This window comes from Elaeis guineensis, chromosome 12 (assembly GCF_000442705.2).
Source record: "Elaeis guineensis isolate ETL-2024a chromosome 12, EG11, whole genome shotgun sequence".
Taxonomy (NCBI): domain Eukaryota; kingdom Viridiplantae; phylum Streptophyta; class Magnoliopsida; order Arecales; family Arecaceae; genus Elaeis; species Elaeis guineensis.
This window is the reverse complement of record NC_026004.2, coordinates 1,759,700-1,783,988: the sequence shown is the minus strand read 5'-3', so window position 1 is coordinate 1,783,988 and position 24,289 is coordinate 1,759,700. Positions and strand designations below refer to the sequence as shown.

The 24,289-nt window shown below is 39.5% G+C and overlaps 1 protein-coding gene across 1 annotated transcript; it reads right to left on the bottom strand.

The window, feature by feature from the left end:
• Positions 1-1,798: 1,798 nt before the first annotated feature.
• LOC105055730 (putative F-box protein PP2-B12) lies at positions 1,799-19,589 on the bottom strand. The gene is made up of 8 exons (XM_073246409.1): positions 19,209-19,589; positions 18,639-18,716; positions 13,249-13,289; positions 10,877-11,599; positions 10,554-10,721; positions 2,414-2,529; positions 2,033-2,285; positions 1,799-1,967 (listed from the first exon to the last, which is right to left on the bottom strand). The coding sequence occupies exons 1-4, from the start codon at positions 19,476-19,478 to the stop codon at positions 11,116-11,118; spliced, it is 873 nt and encodes a 290-aa protein (XP_073102510.1). The 5' UTR covers positions 19,479-19,589; the 3' UTR covers positions 1,799-1,967; positions 2,033-2,285; positions 2,414-2,529; positions 10,554-10,721; positions 10,877-11,115.
• Between the last annotated feature and the right edge of the window lie 4,700 nt (positions 19,590-24,289).

Below are 24,289 nucleotides of genomic sequence, written 5' to 3'. Positions count from 1 at the left end.
AAATTTTGTCATAAATAATCACGTTGTTGATAATATTTTACGATAAAAATTTTTTTTATCGTGAATAATCAATTATTTATGATAAAAAATTTTCATCGTTAAAAAATTTATTTTTTCGAAAACTATTTACGATGAAAAATTTTAGTCATAAAAAAATATTTATGAAGAAATTTAACATCGCTAATAAATAATAGATTAATAGTGATGAAAATATTTTCATCGCTATTAATTTAATTAAAAATTTTTATAAAAATTAAATTTTTAAAAATTTTTAGCGATAAAAATTTTCATCATAAATACGATTTTTTGTCACGAAATTTTTTTATCATAATTAATTAATCAAATTTATAAAAATATTAGCGATGAAAATTTTTCATCGCAAATGTAATTATTAATGATGAAAATATTTTCATTGCTATTAATTTAATAATAATTTTTTTTAAAATCAAATTTAAACAATATTAACGATGTAAATATTACGTCATAAATATAATAATTTCTAACATAAATTTTCATCACTAATAAATATCAATTATTTATAACAAAAATATTTTCATCGCTATTAATTTTATATAAAATTTTAATATTTTTAAATTTATTAAAAATTTTATTTACGATCAATTTTTTATCATAGTAAAATATTTTTGACGACCAATATTTCATCGAGAATAATTCTGTCACTAATAATTTACACATATATTTTTTAAAAATAATTTATAAATATATATTTTTAATTTATATTTATAATATTTTTTATAAATTAAAAATAAAAAATAAAAATAAAAAGTTTACATAATAAATCTATAAATAAATTTTATTATTTTATTATTTTATTATATTAAATTAAAATTACAAGAGGTTTGAAATAAAAATAAAAAATTACATAAAGAGATCGTCAAGTGTCCGCATCTGCAAAAGGAGAACAAGTTGGAGAAGAAGAGCGTTCGAAAGAGCACGGATCGACTTGCTGCTGCCTCATCAGCTGTATCGTCTGTTCCATCTGTACCATCCGCTCCATCATTTAGATTTGGAGCCGTTGATACTCGTCGATGCGTACAGTCAACTCATGAGCTTGTTGTCGATCCTCAGTAGCCTATCTCTACATCTCCATCAGTCAAAACTCGCAGGCAGCATGGATGTCAGCCTTAGACGAAAGTGAGGATGAAAGAGCAGTGATCCCATACCCTAGACCTCTAACATAAAAGGGTCTTGTACCAAATACCTGATCATAGATCTCATCATCTATGGATGCGGTCGAGCCCTCAGGAGTAGACTGAGATCTCATGTCTATCATACGATCTTGAAAATTAAAATTATAGCTATTTTAATTTTATAATAAAAATCAGACTGCGAATGAAAAAATAATTGAAAAAATTTATAAAGAGCTTCTGGCTCCCCATCGTCCACTCTTCTGACCGTCGCTGGTGGGTCCACTGGTATATATCGATCCTATTAGGAAGCTCACCACTTTCAGCATCTCTCTGCAATTTGAGAATAATTAATTAAAAAAATTTTAAATAGCTAAAAAAATTTATACTAATTAAAAATTACTTACCATTTGCACCATGTGACGAGCGAACGATCTCGAATCCCCACAATGCGATACGATCTGTCTCATCCGATTCGCAGCATTTTGGACACATTTTCTCTATACAGTTACCAGTCAAATTAATAGATAACAAATTTAATTTAAGAATAAATGATTCAATCATTAAACTCTAAAAAAAAAAATTTGGATGTATAACCTAATATGTCGGATTCTTATAATGCCAGCATATGACAGTCCAATCATCCATAGTGATGCTGTCATAGGGCTGCTGCCGTGCTGCCTCCTCCACATGATGTTGCATCATATGGTATCAATGTAGATGGATGCGGTGGCGATAATCTTTGAAACACAGAGATAAATGAGCATCCACGGCTCGCCGCACACGATCCTCCTCAAAATCAATAATATCAAAAACACCCTGTCAATAACAAATATTAAAAGAATATCATATTAATTAAATATTCATAGTATAATTTATTTTACCTGTAAGTGGGTATAGAAAATCTCTTTCTAAGCCGGTACAACATGACGCCAATCGAAAAATATCATAGGGGCATAGCTGTGCATATGATGCCCAGCTCGGTCTACCACGGCTCGCACCATCCTCTAATGGGCCTAATGTAGTCGGATGGTATCTTGATACGGAGATGCTGTCCTGGGTGCTCGCGTCTCCAACACTCTAGAGCAAGGTTCTTCGATGGACCACGTCCTTGTCTCACTACCAGTGGAGACTGACCTAAAACAACAATAAATAAATCATTAATATGATAGCTATCTAAATAAAAAAATTAAATTTTATTATATAAAAAGAATAATAATACCAATCGGATTCGTCTTATTCGAACCCGTCTTATTGGGACCTACCAGTGCAGGACCCTCTGATGATGGAACTAGTGCGGCAGTAGAAATCGGTGAAGGCACGTCAGCCTTCGAGGTCGATAGCGAATGTGAACGTCGTCGTCTGTCTACTAATGCCATACCTGCAATTCTTGATATATAAATAAATATAATATTAAATAATAATAATAAAAACTATAAGTAGTTGAGCATGCAATAAATATAAAATAAATTTATACAATAAATATAAAATAAACTATAAGCAGTTGAACATGCAAAATAATATTAATGTAAAATAATAACACGAAACCTGATCTCGAAGACTTGATGATTTTTTATTTTTTCTAAAATATTTTTTTATCTAAATTTTATTTTATAATTTTTTTAAAAAATATTTTTTATCTAAAAATATTTTTTTTCTAAATATTTTTTTTCTAAACGAGTTTCGGACTCGACCTCCCATGGCCCCTACTCTCACGATGCCGGTGCCGTCACACACCCCGTGCCACCTGGATTCGGCCCCTGCGAACCCCGCTCCCACGGCATCGGCGTCAATGCCATCACACACCCTACGCCGTCCGAACTCGGCCTTCCATGGCCTCCGCTCCCACGGTACCGGCACTATCACAGACCCTGCGCCGTCCAGATCAGATCCCGATTTGGATCCCAATCCGAATCGAGATCTCGACCCAGATCCCGACCTCGATCCAATTCGGATCATGATTCATATTTTATTTTTATTAATCAAATAATAAAATATTTGATTAATATTTTATTTTTTTTATTTTTTTCTTTATTTTTTCCTTTTTTCTTTATTTTTTTTTTCTTTTCCTTTTTTTCTTTCTTTTTTTCCCTCCCCTTTCTCTTTCCTTCCTCCCTCCCCGTCATCACCCACCCCTCCCCAACCGACCCCCTCCCCGTTTCACCGCCGGCTGCCCCCTCCCCAGCACTGTCTCCCTCGACCGACCCCTCCTCGACCCGGTGGCACCGACGGTCGCCCACGGACCCCTCCCCGCCCCAGTCTCACCCCCAGTTGCCCATGGACCCCATCCTGCCTCCGTTTTGCCCCCGACCATCGGTCGCCCCCTCTTGGCCCCCGTCTCCGACCCCCGACCCCCTCCCCAACCCTGTGGCACCGTCGATCGGGTCTCCACCCCCCGATCCCCTCCCTGGCCCCGTGGCGCCGTCGACTACCCCCCTCCCCTCCCCTCCCCCATCTCGCCCCCGGCTGCCCCCCGACCACCTCCCTACCGACTGACCCCTTCCCCGGCCTTGTGGCGCAGCTGCCCCCCAACCCCCTCCGCCCCCTGGTGGCCCGATCAACACAAAAAAAAGGAGGTTCGAAGAACCTTACCTCCAGCGGACGTCGACGGCAATGGCAATGGCAACGGTGGTGCGGACGATGGATGGTAGCGGCGATGGGCTCGCCGACGGGAAGAGAGGGGGGAGAGCACGAAGAGGGAGAGGGAGAGAAGAGAGGAGAGATGGGAGAGTTCAGGGAGAGCACAGAGAGGGAGAGGGGAGAGGGAAAGAAGAGAGGAGAGAGGAGAGAGGGGAGGGGGGAAGTGGGTTTGGCATGATGGGACGTTGTGTTGATGGAAACTATTAGCGATAAAAATTTTCATCGCTAATACAATTATTAGCGATGAAAATTTTTTTTCATCGTCAATAATTTCGATAAAAAAAAATTTTCTAAAAAAAAATTTACAATGAAAATATAATTTTTGTCGCTAATAATTTTTGTCAAAAAATAATATCCCCATTAAAATTTTTTTTCTAAAAATTACTAGCAACGAAATTTTCATCATTAATAACTTTATTAGCAATAAAAAAATTATATTCGTTGCCAATATTTTCTGCCAAAAAAATACCCACAATAAAAATTAAAAAAAATTATTGGTGACGAAAAGCATTTTCGTTGTTAATAAGTTTATTAGCAATGAAAATTTTATTTTCATTGCTAATAATTCAAAAAAAAAAGTTCTCCACTAAAATAATTTTCTCTCTAAAAAAAGTTTACTAAAAAAATTATTGATGACGAAATATTTCATCGTTAATAATTTTATTAGCAATGTAAATTTAAATTTCATCACAAATAATTTTTACAAAAAAATATTTTTCCACTAAAAGTACTTTCTTAGGTATATTCACAAATTTTAGTAGCCTTGGGATATGTTCATGCCAATCAAGATTTATGAAGATTGCAGATGTGTGCAGAAGAATGAGATGAATATGAGACAACCATGATATGGATCAATTTGATTCTCTTTGATCATAAAAATAAGATAAGTTCTCTGATATTCTGCTCTAATCAAATATAATTTATAATTAAAAAATCTAACTAATTAGATTTACTTCTTTGGTGGTAATACTGCCATGAGTTGATCGAAAGATTTGAATGGACATCCGAACTCATTTAATCTGCGAGCAGCTAAGACCCTTGAGATTCGATGCAAAAGGAGGATCTTTAGGTGACCTGTTGGTCTTAGCTTCTATATAGAGTTTGATCTTTTTGATGGAGGATCAACATCAATTGGTGGTTCTAGGGATCAGACTGCTGTGGTGCATTATCTACCGCAGATTAAGGACAGCGTTCAAGAAATTATATTTTTCTCTTAAAGATGTTATAGAATTTTGTTTCCACAAGTGATTATTGGCCTAATTTTTTTGGGATGGTTTAGAAGTAAATAACACAATTTAGTCTATCAAACAGTTGATAAAGTTTTATTATTTATACAGTTGGAAGTTGATATTTTTTTTAAATTAAATTTTTTGTATTTAATTTTCTGAAATGATTTTCTCTTAGATTTTAAAGACGGTTGTAGGTGAAGAATTTTGTTGCATCATCCAATAAATTCTGGATACTGAGAGAATGATTCTTTTCAGTATTGAAAGTTATTTTTTTTTTATTTTTAATTTTTTAATTATTAAAGATAAAATTATTTCATCGTAAATAATGAAGTATTTACGTTGAAAATTATTTTTGATCGTAAATAATCAATCATTTACAATAAAAAATAAATTTTCATCGCAAACACTAAGTTATTTACGACATAAAATTTTTATCACAAATAATCTATAATTTTTATATTTTTTAATTTTTTTTAAAAATATTGATAATGAAAATATTTTTCATGCAAATAACTGACTATTTACGATGGAAAAATAATTTTTTGTTGTAAATAATCTGTAATTTTTGAATTTTTAAATTTTTTTTATTTTTTTTAAATATTAGCGGTGAAATTTTTTTATCATAAATAATTAAGTATTTACGATGGATAAGGATTTTCATCGTAAGTACTAAATTATTTTTGATATAATATTTTCATCATAAATAATCTATAATTTTTAATTTTTTTATTTTTTATAATATTCATGATGAAAACTTTTTATCATAAATAATAGAGTATTTACGATGGAAAGATATTTTTATTACAAATACTCGATTATTTATGATGAAAATTTTTTATCGTAAATAATCTATAATTTTTAAATTTTTTATTTTTTCAAATATTCACAATGAAAATTTTTATCATCAATAATGGAGTATTTGCAACTAAAAGAATTTTCTGTCGTAAATACTCAATTATTTATGATGAAAATTTTTTATCACAAATAATTTATAATTTTTAAATTTTTAATTTTTTTTTCAAATATTAGCGACGAAAATTTTTCATCATCAATAATGGAGTATTTGCTATGAAAAAAATTTTTCATCGTAAATACTTAATTATTTACGATGTATATTCTCATCATAAATAATCCATAATTTTTAAATTTTTTAAATTTTTTATTTTTTTAAAAATTAGCGATGAAAATTTTCGTCGTAAATAATTGAGTATTTGTGACGAAAAGAACTTTGGGATATGTTGTAAATTTGGGATATGTTTATGCCAATCAAGATTTATGAAGATTGTAGATCTGTGCAGAAGAATGTGATGAATATGAGATAACCATGATATAGATCAATTTGATTCTCCTTGATCACAAAAATAAGGTAAGTTCCCTGATATTTTGCTCCAATCAAATATAATTTATAATTAAAAAATCTAACTAATTAGATTTATTTTTTTGATGGCAACACTGCCATGAGTTAATCGAAAGATTTGAATGGATATTCGAACTCAAATTTAATCTACAAGTAGCTAAGACCCTTGAGATTCGATGCAAAAGAAGGATCTTTAGGTAATCTATTGGTCTTAATTTCTATATAGAGTCTGATTTTTTTGATAGAGGATCGATATCAATTGGTGGTTCCAAAGATCAGACTGCTGTGGTGCATCATCTATCGCAGATTAAAGACAGCGTTCAAGAAATTATATTTTTCTCTTAAAGATGTTATAGGATTTTGTTGTCACAAGAGATTATTGACCAAACTTTTTTGAGATGGTTAAGAAGTAAATAACATAATTTAGTCCATCGAACGGTTGATAAAATTTTGTTCTTTATACAGTTGGAAGTTGATATTTTTTCTTAATCAAAATTTTTGTATTTAATTTTTTGAGGTGGTTTGCTCTTGGATCTTAAAGACGGTTGAAGGTGAAGAATTTTGTTGCATCATCCAACGAAGTCTGGATACTGAGAGAATAATTCTTTTCAATATAAGAAGTTATTTTTTTAAATTTTTAAAATTTTAATTATTAATGATAAAATTATTTATTATTTACGATAAAAATTATTTTTCATCGTAAATAGTCAATCACTTACGATAGAAATCAATTTTCATCATAAACACTAAGTTATTTATGATACAAAATTTTTATCATAAATAATGTATAATTTTTATATTTTTTAAATTTTTTTAGAAATATTGATGATTAAAATATTTTTATTGTAAATAACTTACTATTTATAATGAAAAAAATAATATTTCATCGTAAATAATCTATACTTTTTAAATTTTTTTATTTTTTTAAATATTAGCAATTAAAACTTTTCATCATAAATAATTAAGTATTTGTAATAGATAAAGATTTTCATCATAAATATTAAATTATTTTTGATATAATATTTTCATCATAAATAATCTATGATTTTTAAATTTTTTAAATTTTTTTAATATTCATGATGAAAATTTTTCATCATAAATAATAGAGTATTTGAGATGAAAAGATATTTTCATCATAAATACTCAATTATTTATGATAAATTTTTTTATCATAAATAATCTATAATTTTTGAATTTTTGAATTTTTTATTTTTTTTTCAAATATTAGCGATGAAAATTTTTTATCATAAATAATAGAGTATTTACGATGGAAAGAATTTTTCATCATAAATACTCAATTATTTATGACGTATATTTTTATCATAAATAATCTATAATTTTAAATTTTTAAAATTTTTATTTTTTTTAAAGTATTAGTGATGAAAATTTTTATCGTAAATAATTGAGTATTTATGATAAAAAAAACTTTTCATCATAAATAATTGATTATTTATGATGAAAAATTTTTGTTGCAAATAATCTGTAATTTTAAAATTTTTAATTTTTTTTAAATATTAGCAATGAAAATTTTTCATCGTCAATAATTGAGTATGTACGATGAAAAAAAATTTCTATCGTAAATACTCGATTATTTACAATGAACAATTTTCATCATAAATAATCTATAAATTTTAAATTTTTTAAATTTTTTATTTTTTTTTAAATATTAGTGACAAAAATTTTTCGTTGGGAATAATATTATTTCTGATGAAAAAATATTTTTTGTTATTATTTACGATGAAAATATTTTCATCATGAATATTTAAAAAATTAAAATTAAAATAAATATTTTATTATTTATGATGAAAATAAATATCGTAAATAATAATTATTTATGATGAAATTCTTTTTTCATCACTAATATAAAAGTATTTACGATAAAAAATTTTACATCATAAATATTTTATTATTTACGATAAATTTTACTTTTCATCATAAATACTCATTATTTACGATGAAAATATTTTCGTCATAAATAATTTCATCGTCAAAACTCTCTTTCCTTGTAGTTTCGCTAATTTTTCCTATGCTTTTATTTTTACTTCCTCTATTTTTTTTTTTATTCTTTGGTGTCTAAGAAACCCCAATCTCCCTTAGCTGCCATCTCCTTCCCATAGATCTCTGAAAAACCCCCTAATCGGAACCTAAGAAACCCCGATCTCCCTAGGTGTTGTCCTTTCCATAGATCTCCGAAAAAAAGACCTCTAGAAGGATTTGAAGGAAGAGAGAGAGAGAGAGAGAGAGAAAACAGAGATCTAGGGGAAGGAAAGCACCTGTGGGAGATTTGGAGGGGGACCCGATGCCAGTGAGGATTGGGAGGAAAAAGCTCTTAATCGGAACCTAAGAAACCCTGATCTCCCTTAGGTGCTGTCCTTTTCATAGATCTCCAAAAAAAAGGGCCTTTGAAAGGATTCGAAGCAAAAAAAAAGGTTGGGGGGGGGATATGGAAAGGAAAGCACCTGAGAGAGATGAGGGCAAAGTCGATATCGGTGATGATGGAGATGAAGACAACGATAGACATCGATGGGAGGTGGCGGCGAGGAGAACAGACGGTGATGGGGAGGGGAGGGGGTTGGGGAGGACAGCGACGGCAAAGACCTATTGAGAGGGAAAAAAAAAGCCTTCAAAAAAGTTCAGAGGAAGTCCATAGCTCGTCGAGCAAAAAGAAAAAAAATATATGGGGAGAAGGCCTGGGAAAAGAGATCCTAGGACCCCTCTCGGATTTACGACATGTGGCAAGCTAGAAAATTGATGCGTGTCATGCTGGGAGAGTTCAGGACTCTCTTTTCATATATTATATAGATATGAGCCATACCAACAAAAATCACCTATCCTAACTGAATCTTGACTTATTTATATATTTTTAATTAAAAATAATTTTATGAGAATGTATATTAAGGAAAAATTGTTTTTAAGATGCTAGATAAATATTAAATAACCCACAAATCGATGGGCCACCCTGTTGAATATTAAATAACTTATAAATCTCTAATCTAAATTGGTTTCATATGAATATGTTTAGAAAATACCATGTATTAAGTTTATAAATAGTGGGTAAATTATTTAGTAGTCACCAAGTTAGATAAAAAATTCAAGTAAAACAAATATATTATAGATTCTTAAACAAACATTCAACTGTTTAACAATGTTTCAGCTGCTAATGTTATACAAAGCATCAAATGATTAGTTAATGTTAAAATCCAATCCCAATGGAGGACTATTTCTCAATACCATCTCTTATATATAAAGTTTGAGGGGCAGAAGCTGAAGTAAGGAGTGACATGTGGATCAATTAATAGGACCACGAAAATATTCATAGATAAGAAGGATTATGAACTCCGATTACCATATTCAAATTCAACCTAAAAAATATCATCTAGTAGGTGGATGGGCCATGAGTAAATAGGCACCATTAGAATCACTAACCTATCCAATGTAGGACTATTTCTCATCAATTAGGACTCACACTTTTGAGAATATTGCTTGGATCATAGTATAAGCTAGATGCATGCATGTCCGAGACACCTCTTTAAACAATCTTAACAATTTCTAATTTAATTTGGGCTGTTGCTAACCCAAAAAAGAGGGAAAGAACAGGTGACATGAGAGAGGAAAGAGGGAAACTCCCTTCTCTTGTATATATAAAGAAAAAATAGTAATAGTTAAATCATTTCAAGCTTAATCAAGTTGCAAATAAGCCTAGCTCCAGCCTATATTAATTGTATGATTTTTGAGTTGAATTTCGAGCCAAAAGTTGGGCATAAGCACACATTTCCCATAAATGAAAACTTTGGAACTCTCAAGTCCGCATCAAATCTTTCAAATAAATTGCTCGTGGGCAGCTCAAATTCATCTTAAAATTTAAACAAGTTGGATCAAGCTCGACATATATTATAAAACAAGCCAAGTTAGAGTTAGGCTTAAGCTTGCTCATGTTCAGCTTGTTGACACCCATAAAGTTAGCAAAACAACAAACATATGTTGTAAGGAAAGTAGGAAGATATTGGCCCGTATAAAATGTGACAAATGAAATCCAGAGTAAAACATTTGTAGATTTCAAATCTCTCACTTTAATATACCATAGATTTATTTGGGAGAATGATTCTTGGAGTTTCACCAATCATATCAAAAGAAATGATGTTAAGACAAATCCCTATGTCAAAACACTCAAGAAAGTACCTCACAAGTTTTGAACACATAACCGCTTTGAACGGAGAATGGAGAATGTGAATCTGAAGCTTGATGTCACAATTACTTCAATATCTAGATGCATCCATCAATGATAAACAGCATGAATCCTAGCAGTTTAACAAAGGTTTGGTGAGAATCTTTAAGTTCTCCAACCTGCTGAAATCCCATTTACAACCACTTGTAATTTGGCCTTATTAAACACAATAAATAAATAGTTTACCACCAAAAAAAAAATAATAATAAAAAAAAAAACAGAATAAATACATTTTCTTGGAAATAAACAGAATAAAATAGAAATATTAAGACTTTACCGGACAAAGGTTAATATAGTGCCGTCTTCAGTCTTCGCTCAAGGAGAAATTGAAGAAAGAAAACAGAAACCATGTCTTCTATTACTGCAATGAACAAAAGAAAGTTGTCGAGCCGTAGAGGCACTAAAAAAATTGAATTAGTTGTCTGATAATGCCCAAAGTTGCAAAGCAATGTTTCTTGTTTATTTATAATTACCATCTACTTGAACGCCCATACATGAAAAGCTCTTATCTCATGCCTACTTCTTAGGCCTTATCTCAATGCCTTGGATGATGAGTCCGGACTTCCAATTCAGTCGTTTCACCTCCATCAAACTCATTTCCACTTCCCCATCCTCACCCTCATCATTGTAGAATTCCCCCATCTCCATCTCCATCCAACCATCAGCCCTTTCCTGAGGGGCTCTAGCTGCAATCTCGTTTTGCTCCGCATCGGCATGCCCCTCCAGTATGGCATTCCAACTCGAATTCAGGAAATGCCAACGATGTCCGTTCCTCTGTCTCTCAGCAACAATGGGTTGTACGTTCACAGTATGTGTGGACACCTGGGCTCCCAGTTTCACTGTTGTTTCCTGATTCAGAAAGCCCAGACCATGTGAATTCTGATCGACTTTGAAGATGAGATAGGCGGCATAGGTTGTTTTAGGAGTAAGTATGCTGCTTTCAATTTTGCCTCGAATCTCCAACCAGCAAACGTCTACGAGCTCAGCAACCTCTGAAAACCTTTTGGGAGGAGAAGGTTGCTTTCTTGTTAGGAATGCAACATGATAACATCCATAACGGTAAATGATAATTTGAACAATTTTAACAGTAAAAAAGAAAAGTTCATTTGTTCTCAGTACCACTAAGCTAGAGCAGGAAAGTCTACATGTCGTCATAAAAGAACAACGTCAACAATTCAGGCACCAAAAACAATGCTGAAATTAAGTATATAATTCCTTTGGCCTCCAAACAAAACAGGCAGAGTCAAATTACATGATTTACCAGCATGTTGTGAGATTTTTGAATAAAACTCAGTTGTAAATCTGTTCCATAATCAGTACTCTATTCGCTCCAATCTCTAATACCAACCAATTCACAAATTGCTTAATCCCTGATGCTCAGAAGGTGAATGTTGCACTACTCACGTGTTAATTTTTCAACACAGACCATCTTATTCCATGAAAATACTCAAAATGGATTATATGGCTCATGGAACAAAATATAAACAAGACCATTAGCTTATCATGTTGCACATTATGTTCTAAGAAAAATAAGATATGGATAGTATAGCAACGATAACTTGCTTTGACATCTGAAAAAGTTCAGATGCTGAATTTGTTTGAAGCAGCAGCATATGTGCGAACTGTACAGATTTTAGCGCATCTCAATTGCATCTCTGCAATTGGAGTTAGATGCATGCTCAAGTTGAATTGGAGAGCGAGTGGTTTAAAATGACTGGTGGTATAGGCCTAAATAGGTCGAGGGCAATTATAAATTACTAACCAAGCCAGATTGCTTGCATGGGAACTAACCAGTTATGATTTTTAAGGCAGCAAGCCTTACGAAGACGGTGGTTGTATGGCAAAACGTGTTCCTTTGCTGGCCTGATCATTCCTTTCACATGGAAAAAAAAAACCTACCAGCTTTGCTGGTGTGCAGGCCCAGGGAATCTTTAAAGGAGCACGTCCAGGGCGCCTAATTTACTTGGATATCCTCTAGTTGTTCTATCCAGCTCATACAACTGGACTTGAGATTCATCCCCATCCTCAGTCAGCCGCACATAGTAAAATTATCTCCCCTCATGCGTCAGTTTTTACATATTTATGAGATGAATTTAGATTATAATTACCTGCATGACTCCAGTATATTGAGTTACTGACCATCATGAAGATTAGTCCATGTCTAGTTGAGTCAGATCTAGGAATCCAATAGAAAAGAAGACTGTCCTAGCAATGACATGGCGTTAACATGGAGCCGCCGGTTGTAATTCTATAACTAAAGAAAGAGGTGGTTTATAATTTCTTCTTGGTCGCATACCATGTACAGCATTGCAAAAATCTAAATCCAACAATCTTCAACTCTCACTAGATTTTATTTATCAATACAAGATATCTAACAAAAAGGGGGAATGAAGCTGCTAACTGTTTGTGTGTAAAGGTTCGAAATAAAACTGAGAGGGTGAGTAGTTATTATTAACATCTCACACTTGTTATTTTGGCTTCATGCTCTACCAACTTATAACGCACTACATGATTGGGCAAATATGGCAACGAGGGAAAAATTCAGCTATCATATCAAGTAAACGAACAGCTTGGAGAAAGAAAAAAGGAAAAAAAAAAATCCAATAACCACTCAACCAATCAAGAGTGTTAAGGAAAGAAGGCATAAACCTGGAATCGGGTAGAGGATGCCACGTCCAATAATGGGGAGTGTTGGGGAATACCCACCGACCGACTTACGGTCGAAGGGGCCGACCGACCGACTGGCCGACCCCGACGGACGACTGGCCGACTCCGACTGGCCGACTCTGACTGGCCGACCGACCGACTGGCCGACCCCGACGGACGACTGGCCGACTCCGACTGGCCGACTCTGACTGGCCGACCAACTGACTGGCCGACCCCGACGGACGACTGGCCGACTCCGACTCCGACTCCGACCGACCGACTGGCCGACTTCGGCCAGGAAGTCTGATGGCCGACCCCGCTGGCCGACCCCGACGGACGACTGGCCGACTCCGACTGGCCGACTCTGACTGGCCGACCGACTGACTGGCCGACCCCGACGGACGACTGGCCGACTCCGACTGGCCGACTCCGACTGGCCGACTCTGACTGGCCGACCCCGACGGCCGACTCCGACTGGCCGACCGACCGACCGACTGGCCGACTCCGGCCAGGAAGTCTGATGGCCGACTCTCGCAACATGATGCTCGCCGACCAATGGAGGGGCCTGACACCACTCAGCTGGCTACCGACTTTGGGTCGGTCGGCTCCTCCAACCACCGTACAGCCGCCAGACGTCGTCAGCTCTGACACGGACATGCGGCGCAGTTACCTAGGGACATGGTCCCGCCGAGAGCCGGGTCAACCCTGGTGATTGGACGGCCACACGGCGACATGACGTTTTTACGGCGGCTCTGACAGTCCACAGTGAGTTGACAGTTCCTCACTTGTCCGCGCCATTAATGACGGCGCCATACCTAGCTCCACTATATATACCGGGGAAGGCAACAGTGCAAGGGATCGATCCGTCCGTCTCCCCCACATACGCAGGCTCGCTCCTCCCCCTCACTCTCTCTTTCTCAGAGCTCTCTGTCTGCATTTCACTGTTGCCCAGTCACCTCTCTGACTTGACCGTCGGAGGGTCCCCGACCGGAGCCGCCTCCGGTCAGTGCGGACTTCCTTTTGCAGGTGCGCGCTCCCCGGCGATCGGGCGACGAGGCGATTGGCCGCAACAGATTGGCGCGCCAGGAAGGGGGACAGCATGACAAAGACAAGAGCTCAACGATCGAGAGTCACTGGTTCGGCCAGGCGCTCTTCCCGCCGGGAAGATGCCTCCCCACCCCCACCGGCGGCGGAGCCTAGCTCTCCGCGCCCCGCGGTGACCACGGAGGCGCAGATTGCTGCCATCGTACGGCAGATGACCGTACTGACCGACGCAGTCAAAAGCCTCCAGCAGCAACCGGCGGCCCGACCTATGCCTTCCAAGAGCAGCCGCCGACGACCGCGCCGATCCCTGTCGCCTCCATGCGAGTGCCCCCAAAAGCGCTCCCACGGAGAAGAGGAGGGACGACCGACGGTCCCAGCGGCCCTCCCCTTCCCCGTTGGAACGGGCATGGAAGGAGAAACGGCCGCGCACGCCGTCGGCCTCTCTCTCAGAATCTTCCGGAGACTCCACTCCTGGGGTCTCCCAGCATCGACGAGCGGACGACTACGAGCGCCGGTTCGAGGAAATCGACCGCCGACTCGCTCAGTTGCAGATGGACGGTCAGAAGTCTTCAAACGACGTCGACTTCCAGACCGCCCAACCTCTCTCCCGACTCATCCTCGACGAACCGATCCCCAGTCGGTTCAAGATGCCGCACGTGGAGTCTTACGACGGCTCCACCGACCCAATCGACCATCTGGAAAGCTACAAAGCTCTCATGACGATCCATGGGGCAACCGACGCTCTTTTTTGCATCGGCTTCCCCGCCACACTTCGCAAGGCTGCCAGGGCTTGGTACTCCGGTCTTCGATCGGGCAGTATCCATTCCTTCGCGCAGCTCGAGCACTCGTTCGTGGCCCATTTCAGCACCAGCCGAAAGCCGCCGCGAACGTCGGATAGCCTTTTCTCCCTCAAGCAGGGGGAAAACGAGACGCTCCGACACTTCGTGGCGCGATTCAACGCGGCTACGCTCGAGGTCCGGGACCTCAACGAAGACATGGCGGTTTCAGCCATGAAGCGGGGCCTGAGGTCGTCCCGGTTTACTTACTCTCTGGACAAGACCCTCCCCCGAACTTATGCCGAGCTACTGGAGCGCGCATATAAGTATATGCGCGCGGATGAAGGGGCATCCGACCGACGTTTGGCCGAACCCAGAGGCCCGAAGGAGAAGCGGAGGAAAGGTCGGGAACCCGCCGAACCAAGCAAGCTCCCGACAGATAGTCGGGTCTCGCCACCCCGACGAATCCAAAAGTCACCCTGACGATGGAGTCCGAGACTGACGCATCGCAGGTATGACTCCTACACTCCCCTCTCCACTCCTCGTGCGCAGATCCTGATAGAGATCGAAGGAGCGGAGAATCTACGACGGCCTCGGCCTCTGAAGGCAAAAGGCTCCGACCAACATGGCCGATCGTCGATCGCCGAATCAACGGCTCGATCATCGATCGCCGAAATCGACGGCCTCGGCCTCTGAAGGCAAAAGGCTCCGACCAACATGGCCGATCGTCGATCGCCGAATCAACGGCTCGATCATCGATCGTCGAAATCGACGGCCTCGGCCTCTGAAGGCAAAAGGCTCCGACCAACATGGCCGATCGTCGATCGCCGAATCAACGGCTCGATCATCGATCGTCGAAATCGACGGCCTCGGCCTCTGAAGGCAAAAGGCTCCGACCAACATGGCCGATCGTCGATCGCCGAATCAACGGCTCGATCATCGATCGCCGAAATCGACGACCTCGGCCTCTGAAGGCAAAAGGCTCCGACCAACATGGCCGATCGTCGATCGCCGAATCAACGGCTCGATCATCGATCGCCGAAATCGACGGCCTCGGCCTCTGAAGGCAAAAGGCTCCGACCAACATGGCTGATCGTCGATCACCGAATCAACGGCTCGATCATCGATCGCCGAAACCGACGCCTCGGCCTTTGAAGGCAAAAGGCTTCGACCAACATGGCCGATCGTCGATCGTCGAATCAACGGCTCGATCATCGATCGTCGAAACCGACGGCCTCGGCCTTTGAAGGCAAAAGGCTTCGACCAACATGGCCGATCGTCGATCGCCGAATCAACGGCTCGATCATCGATCGCCGAAACCGACGGCCTCGGCCTTTGAAGGCAAAAGGCTTCGACCAACATGGCCGATCGTCGATCGCCGACTCAACGGCTCGATCATCGATCGCCGAAACCGACGGCCTCGACCTTTGAAGGCAAAAGGCTTCGACCAACATGGCCGATCGTCGATCGCCGACTCAACGGCTCGATCATCGATCGCTGAAACCGACGGCCTCGGCCTTTGAAGGCAAAAGGCTTCGACCAACATGGCCGATCGTCGATCGCCGAATCAACCGCTCGATCATCGATCGCCGAAACCGACGGCCTCGGCCTTTGAAGGCAAAAGGCTTCGACCAACACGGTCGATCGTCGATCGCCGAATCAACGGCTGGATCATCGATCGCCGAAATCGACGGCCTCGGCCTCTGAAGGCAAAAGGCTCCGACCAACATGGCTGATCGTCGATCACCGAATCAACGGCTCGATCATCGATCGCCGAAACCGACGGCCTCGGCCTTTGAAGGCAAAAGGCTTCGACCAACATGGCCGATCGTCGATCGCCGACTCAACGGCTCGATCATCGATCGCTGAAACCGACGGCCTCGGCCTTTGAAGGCAAAAGGCTTCGACCAACATGGCCGATCGTCGATCGCCGAATCAACCGCTCGATCATCGATCGCCGAAACCGACGGCCTCGGCCTTTGAAGGCAAAAGGCTTCGACCAACATGGCCGATCGTCGATCGCCGAATCAACGGCTCGATCATTGATCGCCGAAACTGACGGCCTCGGCCTCTGAAGGCAAAGGGCTTCGACTAATGCGACTGGCTAACTTGCCGACTTAGCTTCGACTAAGAAGGGCAAAACGCCAAGACGACCGCAGTCGCATTCGCGACATACCGATCTGGTCACGACCGATCGAAGGATATTCGGCTTGCCGCCGTTTATCATACATCTCGACGCATACGTCCGACCAAGGGCTGGACAATGGATATTCGACTTACCATCGTTATCCTATCCGAATACGTCGGATGCTACTCGACTATCAGATTCTGCGGAATGATCGTGTCGACGAGCAACGTTCGGAGGTTGGCCGACCTCCGATCCGACGTGCATGCTCGACCTACAGTCGGGACGACCGATATTGGATCGTTCGTTGATGTGATCGCCAGAGTCGGGGCAGGAAAAGACGGAACACCACTCCTTTCGTCCGAAGCCGTCGCCCACGTGTTCATGCGAGCCAACACGACATCGGGCTCAGGAGTGGAGGGGGGCAACTGTTGGAGAATACCCACCGACCGACTTACGGTCGAAGGGGCCGACCGACCGACTGGCCGACCCCGACGGACGACTGGCCGACTCCGACTGGCCGACTCTGACTGGCCGACCGACCGACTGGCCGACCCCGACGGACGACTCCGACTGGCCGACTCCGACTGGCCGACCGACTGACTGGCCGACCCCGACGGACGACTGGCCGACTCCGACTCCGACCGACTGGCCGACTCCGGCCAGGAAGTCTGATGGCCGACCCCGACTGGCCGACCCCGACGGACGACTGGCCGACTCCGACTGGCCGACTCCGACTGGCCGACCAACTGACTGGCCGACCCCGACGGACGACTGGCCGACTCCGACTGGCCGACTCTGACTGGCCGACCCCGACGGCCGACTCCGACTGGCCGACCGACCGACCGACCGACCGACCGACTGGCCGACTCCGGCCAGGAAGTCTGATGGCCGACTCTCGCAACATGATGCTCGCCGACCAATGGAGGGGCCTGACACCACTCAGCTGGCTACCGACTTTGGGTCGGTCGGCTCCTCCAACCACCGTACAGCCGCCAGACGTCGTCAGCTCTGACACGGACATGCGGCGCAGTTACCTAGGGACATGGTCCCGCCGAGAGCCGGGTCAACCCTGGTGATTGGACGGCCACACAGCGACATGACGTTTTTACGGCGGCTCTGACAGTCCACAGTGAGTTGACAGTTCCTCACTTGTCCGCGCCATTAATGACGGCGCCATACCTAGCTCCACTATATATACCGGGGAAGGCAACAGTGCAAGGGGTCGATCCGCCCGTCTCTCCCACATACGCAGGCTCGCTCCTCTCTCACTCTCCCTCTCTCTTTCTCAGAGCTCTCTGTCTGCATTTCACTGTTGCCCAGTCACCTCTCTGACTTGACCGTCGGAGGGTCCCCGCCGGAGCCGCCTCCGGTCAGTGCGGACTTCCTTTTGCAGGTGCACGCTCCCCGACGATCGGGCGATGAGGCGATTGGCCGCAACAGGGAGTATCTCCCCATACAATAAACAGCTGTCTGCCAGACAGCATGTAGCACTTTGCACCGCTCGATTTATCCAATGAGAAACTCTGCAAATCAAAATCAAGTTTAGTGTCTGGCATTGGCAAAGCTGTTGCAAAGAAGATTATCTTGCCCGGAAAAAACAACAAAAAGGAGAGAACCAACAAAAAAAAAAAAAAATATGGCCCACCGAAGTCGTCGCCCAGGACAAAAATCGAATAATTTTTTTCCAAAAAAAAGGAAAATACTATCCTTCGATCTAACGGTTCACGACCGCTGAAGCCCATCAAATCCATGGCGTAGATCTAACGATATCTAGGCCAAACCAAATCCGAGAGACACCAACCCCCAACATACGTCCGGAATATCGACAACAGATTTCATTGATGTTAAAGAATTGCTCTTTTTTTTTTGATAAGAAAAGAATTGCTCTTTCATAAGATTAAGAGGTTAAAGTAACAAAGAAAAAAAAAAAAAAAACCCAAGATTTGGATATAAATTACGATTAAAAATTCGAAAACGAGGGAGAGGAAGGAAGAGCAGTAATAGTGGTAGAGTACCATGTTGCCGTCGTCGATGAGGATGGTTTCGCAGAGGCGGAAGAAGAGCTGTTTCTTGGACAAGTACTCCACCGGATGGACCGCCCGCGACAGGATAGAAGGGTAATCGGGCGGCAGGAAGCGCTCCCACACGATGTCGGACTCGGCGGCCGAGCGGAAGGTTGTGCAGACCGCTGCCGACCGGCAAGAATCGACCGGCGACGTCAGAGAGATAACGTGGGAGATGCAACCCTCCGGCAGAGTGCAGATATCACCGCAGCTCGTTCCCATCTCGATCGATCGCTCTCTCTGTCTATATATATATATATACACACACACATATGGATATGCTCTTTTCTGGTTTTCGCACAAAGAAGAGGGGGAGTAATATGTGTGACTGTTTCCTTAGCCTCGAAGCATGCCATTATTATGTAGCAAAAAAAGAAAAAAAAAAAGAAGCATGCCATTATTATGATTATTATTTTTTGGTGGACAGCATTCCATTATTTATTGTAAAAAGCCGTACGAGTACCGCCTCTCTGATTTAATTGACAAATGTCACTCGGCGAGGACATGCCCGCTCCGGATCCCCGGAGGAGGGAAATAAAAAAGAAAAGAGAATGGTGACAAAACTGCTATACGCACTCTCCTGGTACTTAGCCGGGTGGATGTCTCAGAGAAATGGGGTGCAAGAAGTCCGTCGGAAATCCGGCCATCAGGACCGTGCAAATATTAATCGAAAATCGAATGGAATTAATTAATTATTTTATTATTTAATTTTTATTTAAAATTAAATTAATTTTTTTAACCGATTGAATATTTAATATTTTATTTGATAACTCTAATTAATCAAAAATTAAAAAAATTTATTTTTTTTTTAATTAATAATTAAATTTGATTTAACTACCGTTTGGAGCAGATACAATTAGCCCACACCAAATCTCACAATAGGTAACACGTTGCGTTACCCTTTGTATTTCACTAACTCTCAATTACGTGCCATTCACTATGCATGTACTTAAAGATTTATTTATACTAAAATAAAAAATCCAACACAGAAAAATTTAGAATCAAATTATCAAATCAAATCGAATTGAATTTATTTTGATTTAATTTATTTGATTTTAAACTACTTCAATCTAATTTTTGATTCTATAAAATATAAATTTAAAAATTTAATTTTTTATAATTTTAATTTAATTTAAATCGAAAAAAAATAAATGCATATCTCTATCATGTGTAGCGTATAGAAAAACAACTCATTTGCTGTGGCACCCATTCCACAAGTCGAAGGAAAAGAAAAAGAGCACTGATCTCCCACGGTGCGGTGTCTCCATCCATCGGAGGATGATCATCAAACCATACTATAGGTCAAGTTGATTGGATCCAACCAAAGACCTACTAACTAGGCTACTACCTACCTACAGAGATTTGTTCTCTCCTTGAGGACTACATTTTCGACTAAGAATATCTTTGTTTTCTCTTTTGAATCCAAATGCTCAAGATCGGTGTCACCCATGCTTCACTCGAGATAGGCATGACTCCAAGCAAGAAGAGGACGGTGAACCACAGATTTAAGTGCTTGCAAATAGTTAGCTGCATTTGGAGCCAAAAGTTAGGCACAAGCACACACTTCAAGTACGCTTGCTCGTAGACAATGTGGAAATTTTATTTTATATTATAAAAAATATTCTAAGATGATAATATAATTTTAAAACATCATCTGGAATAAGAGGTCACTAGCTCTTTGTGCTCGTGCTGACCCCATGGTTGTTCTAGATTGCGGTGGCTGCAGATGCACTTGAGGAGTGGCAAGATCAAGATCCCAACAATAATGCAACAAATGATAGTTGACTGATGCATTGATCGAGAAAGAGGTGGATCATGGCTATGGGATGGCGAGGGTGGTGTGTTTGTGGGATAGTCAGCTACGTAAACTACCAATGGGCACATTGGAGGAGGCAAGGAGAGCAGGGTTGAGAAAGTAAGTGAGAAGGCGATGGTAGGGTTTTAATTAAAATAGATCATGGACTTTGAGCTAATTACAATGAGACATGAAATTGAATTAGAGAAGGAATGGAGCCCAATTTGGAAATTTTATGAAAAGTCCAAATCAATTGAAAAATAATAGAGAGAATATGTATAAAGTAGTTAAGGTAAGAGAGCAAGTCAGTGGAATAAACAATGTTTTTTTTAAGATAAACAAGTGGATATTTTCTGCATGAAAAATGATCAAAAATCAAGAAAGTATGTTTTTTGATTTCAAAACTGTGATTTTTTATATAAAGAATTAGTCCTCCCATGTCACACGTTGATATGCCTTTTTGTTTTTGCGTGTGTTTTTACCACCAACCGTGCATGTGCAATGTATTTAGAAAGAAGAGAGTAGTGATAGATGGGTTTGGCAAATGAGCGAATTGTTCATAAGTGAGCTAAAATTTGGCTAAAGTCCGAATCATCCAAATAGCAAGCTAGTTTTAAATTAGAGCCCTGTTCAGCTTGCACGAACTTTACTCGGTTTAGCTTGAAATATAAAAAAATATTATATATTTAAAAATATTATCAATATTGGGGTCACTTTTTATGTATACTCATTATAAGTTAAACTAATTTATTAGGAGTGGAATATTTTTGAGTGTAGGGTTAAATATAATAAAAAATTATTCTAATTATATAAATGAAAGCTTTGAAAATCTCGAGCACTCATCAAATCTTTCAAAAAAAATATTCACGAGCAGCTCAAATTCATCTTAAAATTTAAATAAGTTGAATCAAACTCGATAAATATTATAAAACAAGTCGAGTTAGAGCTAGGCTGAACCCCCACTTATGTTTAGCTTGTTTACATCCATAAAATAAGCAAAACAACTAACATACGCCATAAGGAAAATAAGAAGATACTGTCCCATATAAAATATGACAACTGGAATCAAGAATAAAATATTTCCAGATTTCAAATCTCCCGCTTTAATATACTACTAGATTTATTTAGGAGAATGATTCTTAGAGTTTTACCAATCTTTTTTTGATGTGAATACAGGTGGTCGCAGAGCTGGGTCTGTCATCTGGGCCCGCCTTTGGGGATTTTCGTTCGTCTATTTGGGTCTACTTTTGCATTTTAGGAAGCTTTTCAAGTAATGTCGATTATCTTTGATTAAAAAAATGAGTACGAGACTTGCATATTAAAAAAAAAAATTACTTCTATAGAGAGACATTATGATGTCTGTTAGATGTATGTCCTAGAAGCCAATATGACTGACACATTATAATAAATTTAGGATACAATTTAATACTTAATATATTGATTTGATAAATAAAAAGATAAATTTATTTTTCATTCAAGTATGACGTATTCTTGAATCGTCCATGAAATTAACTTTCGATACATATTCTCAAAGTATTGAGAATTAGAGATATATATTTAATTCCTAAATGATTTCGATCATGGAATCATCATGAGGATGGTGATCGATCCGAATAGACCGACGCACAGAGTACTTCCTTTGGGATAGATAACTCTCTAGTTTATAGTGTAAAGACACTGGATGATGAGTGCAGGTAATTATTAGAGAACAACTAGTACTGAGCGTGATCATACGAGAGATCACTTGAATTTCTATTCAATCGTCAGTGATTGTCTCGATGTTGTAGTTGTGTGAATGGTCCTTTGATCTGAGATGGTATGACTGCTCGTAGTGAGACTGTTGGAGTTTGACTGACACATAAATATGGATCTCAATGAGTTATTGTAGTGGATATTCGCGATAGTTAATCCACTGTAGAAGTAGGATACGCATCAAGATGAGATCTATCGATCTTGATAGAAAGGAGTAGTTCTATAAAATTTAAGAGGCTAAGTCCAAAAGTCTGTGGTCACAGCAGTGTGATTGATAGAAAAGAATTTTCATAGAAATCATAATTGAACTTGAGCTGATCGAATTTATCATATGACCGATGATGAGGTTTGACGATTTATCCATTATCAGCCATCTAGTCGGAACTCATGATAGAGGAACTGAATTACACGTTAATTACATCTTGAGGTTCTTTTTGGTTCTACTGGGTTATACTACATACTGCTAGGTGTCACTGGTAGATTATGAGAGTTCACTAGGATTGTTCTGAATCGACAATCTTTGATGAGTTAAAGTGAAATTATTTCGATCCATTGAAAAGAGTTTCAATGATACTTTGATAGAGATCATTATATATCTCACTACCAGATAGAATTGAACCTATAGGGTTACACAACAAAGGGATTAGATCTGAAATAAGCAATTGGACTTATGAAGTGTCAATTGGATTTAGAGAAATCCGATTGGGTTCAAGGTAGCCTTGCTAGCACATGGTTGGACCCAATTTCTTCTTTATATTTGATTTTTTTATTTGATAAGATAATTTAAATTTAATTATCTACTAATAATCTAAATGAATTAGATTCATTGAACTTCAATTGTTGGGTATCTAAGATTTTGGATCAATTGAATTAAGGGTGCAAGTCTCTAATTTATTTTCTTGATAGTTAAGTTGGGGTGCCACTTGATTTGATCAAATTGGGCATGTCCCACCTTTAGAGGGCTTATGGATCTTTATTGGGGCATCTCTTGGGTGTATTTTGGGGTGTGATTTTGTAGGTGCAAGGGCTCCAAGAGTTGGTGCCTAATAGGTTTTCTAAAGAAAATTGTATAACTTAAGTTATAAGGAAACCTAATACAAGTAGGACTTGTATTATGAGATTGAATAAGATTCAATCTTTATGTCTATTTAAAAAGATCTCCTCTTAAGATCCCTAAGGCATCACAACCAACAGCCCATGCACCCTCTTAAAGTGCCCCACGCCCTCTCTTCTCCTCCCCTTCTCCTCCCCTTAGACATCCACACGCCCCACCCTCGGGCGTCCCACTTCTTCACGCCCATAAGGGCTTTGAGCATCCCCTATGGGTGCTAATTCCTGGTGCTTGGTAACAGCATATTCAAAAGAAGAAAGGCAAGAGAAGAAAAGAAGAAGATCAAGAAAAGGATCAAAGAGTTGATCGCGATCCAAACTTCATTCAGATTCGCAGACTGAATTTTCTTAGAGAAAAAATTCAATCTTAAGAGGA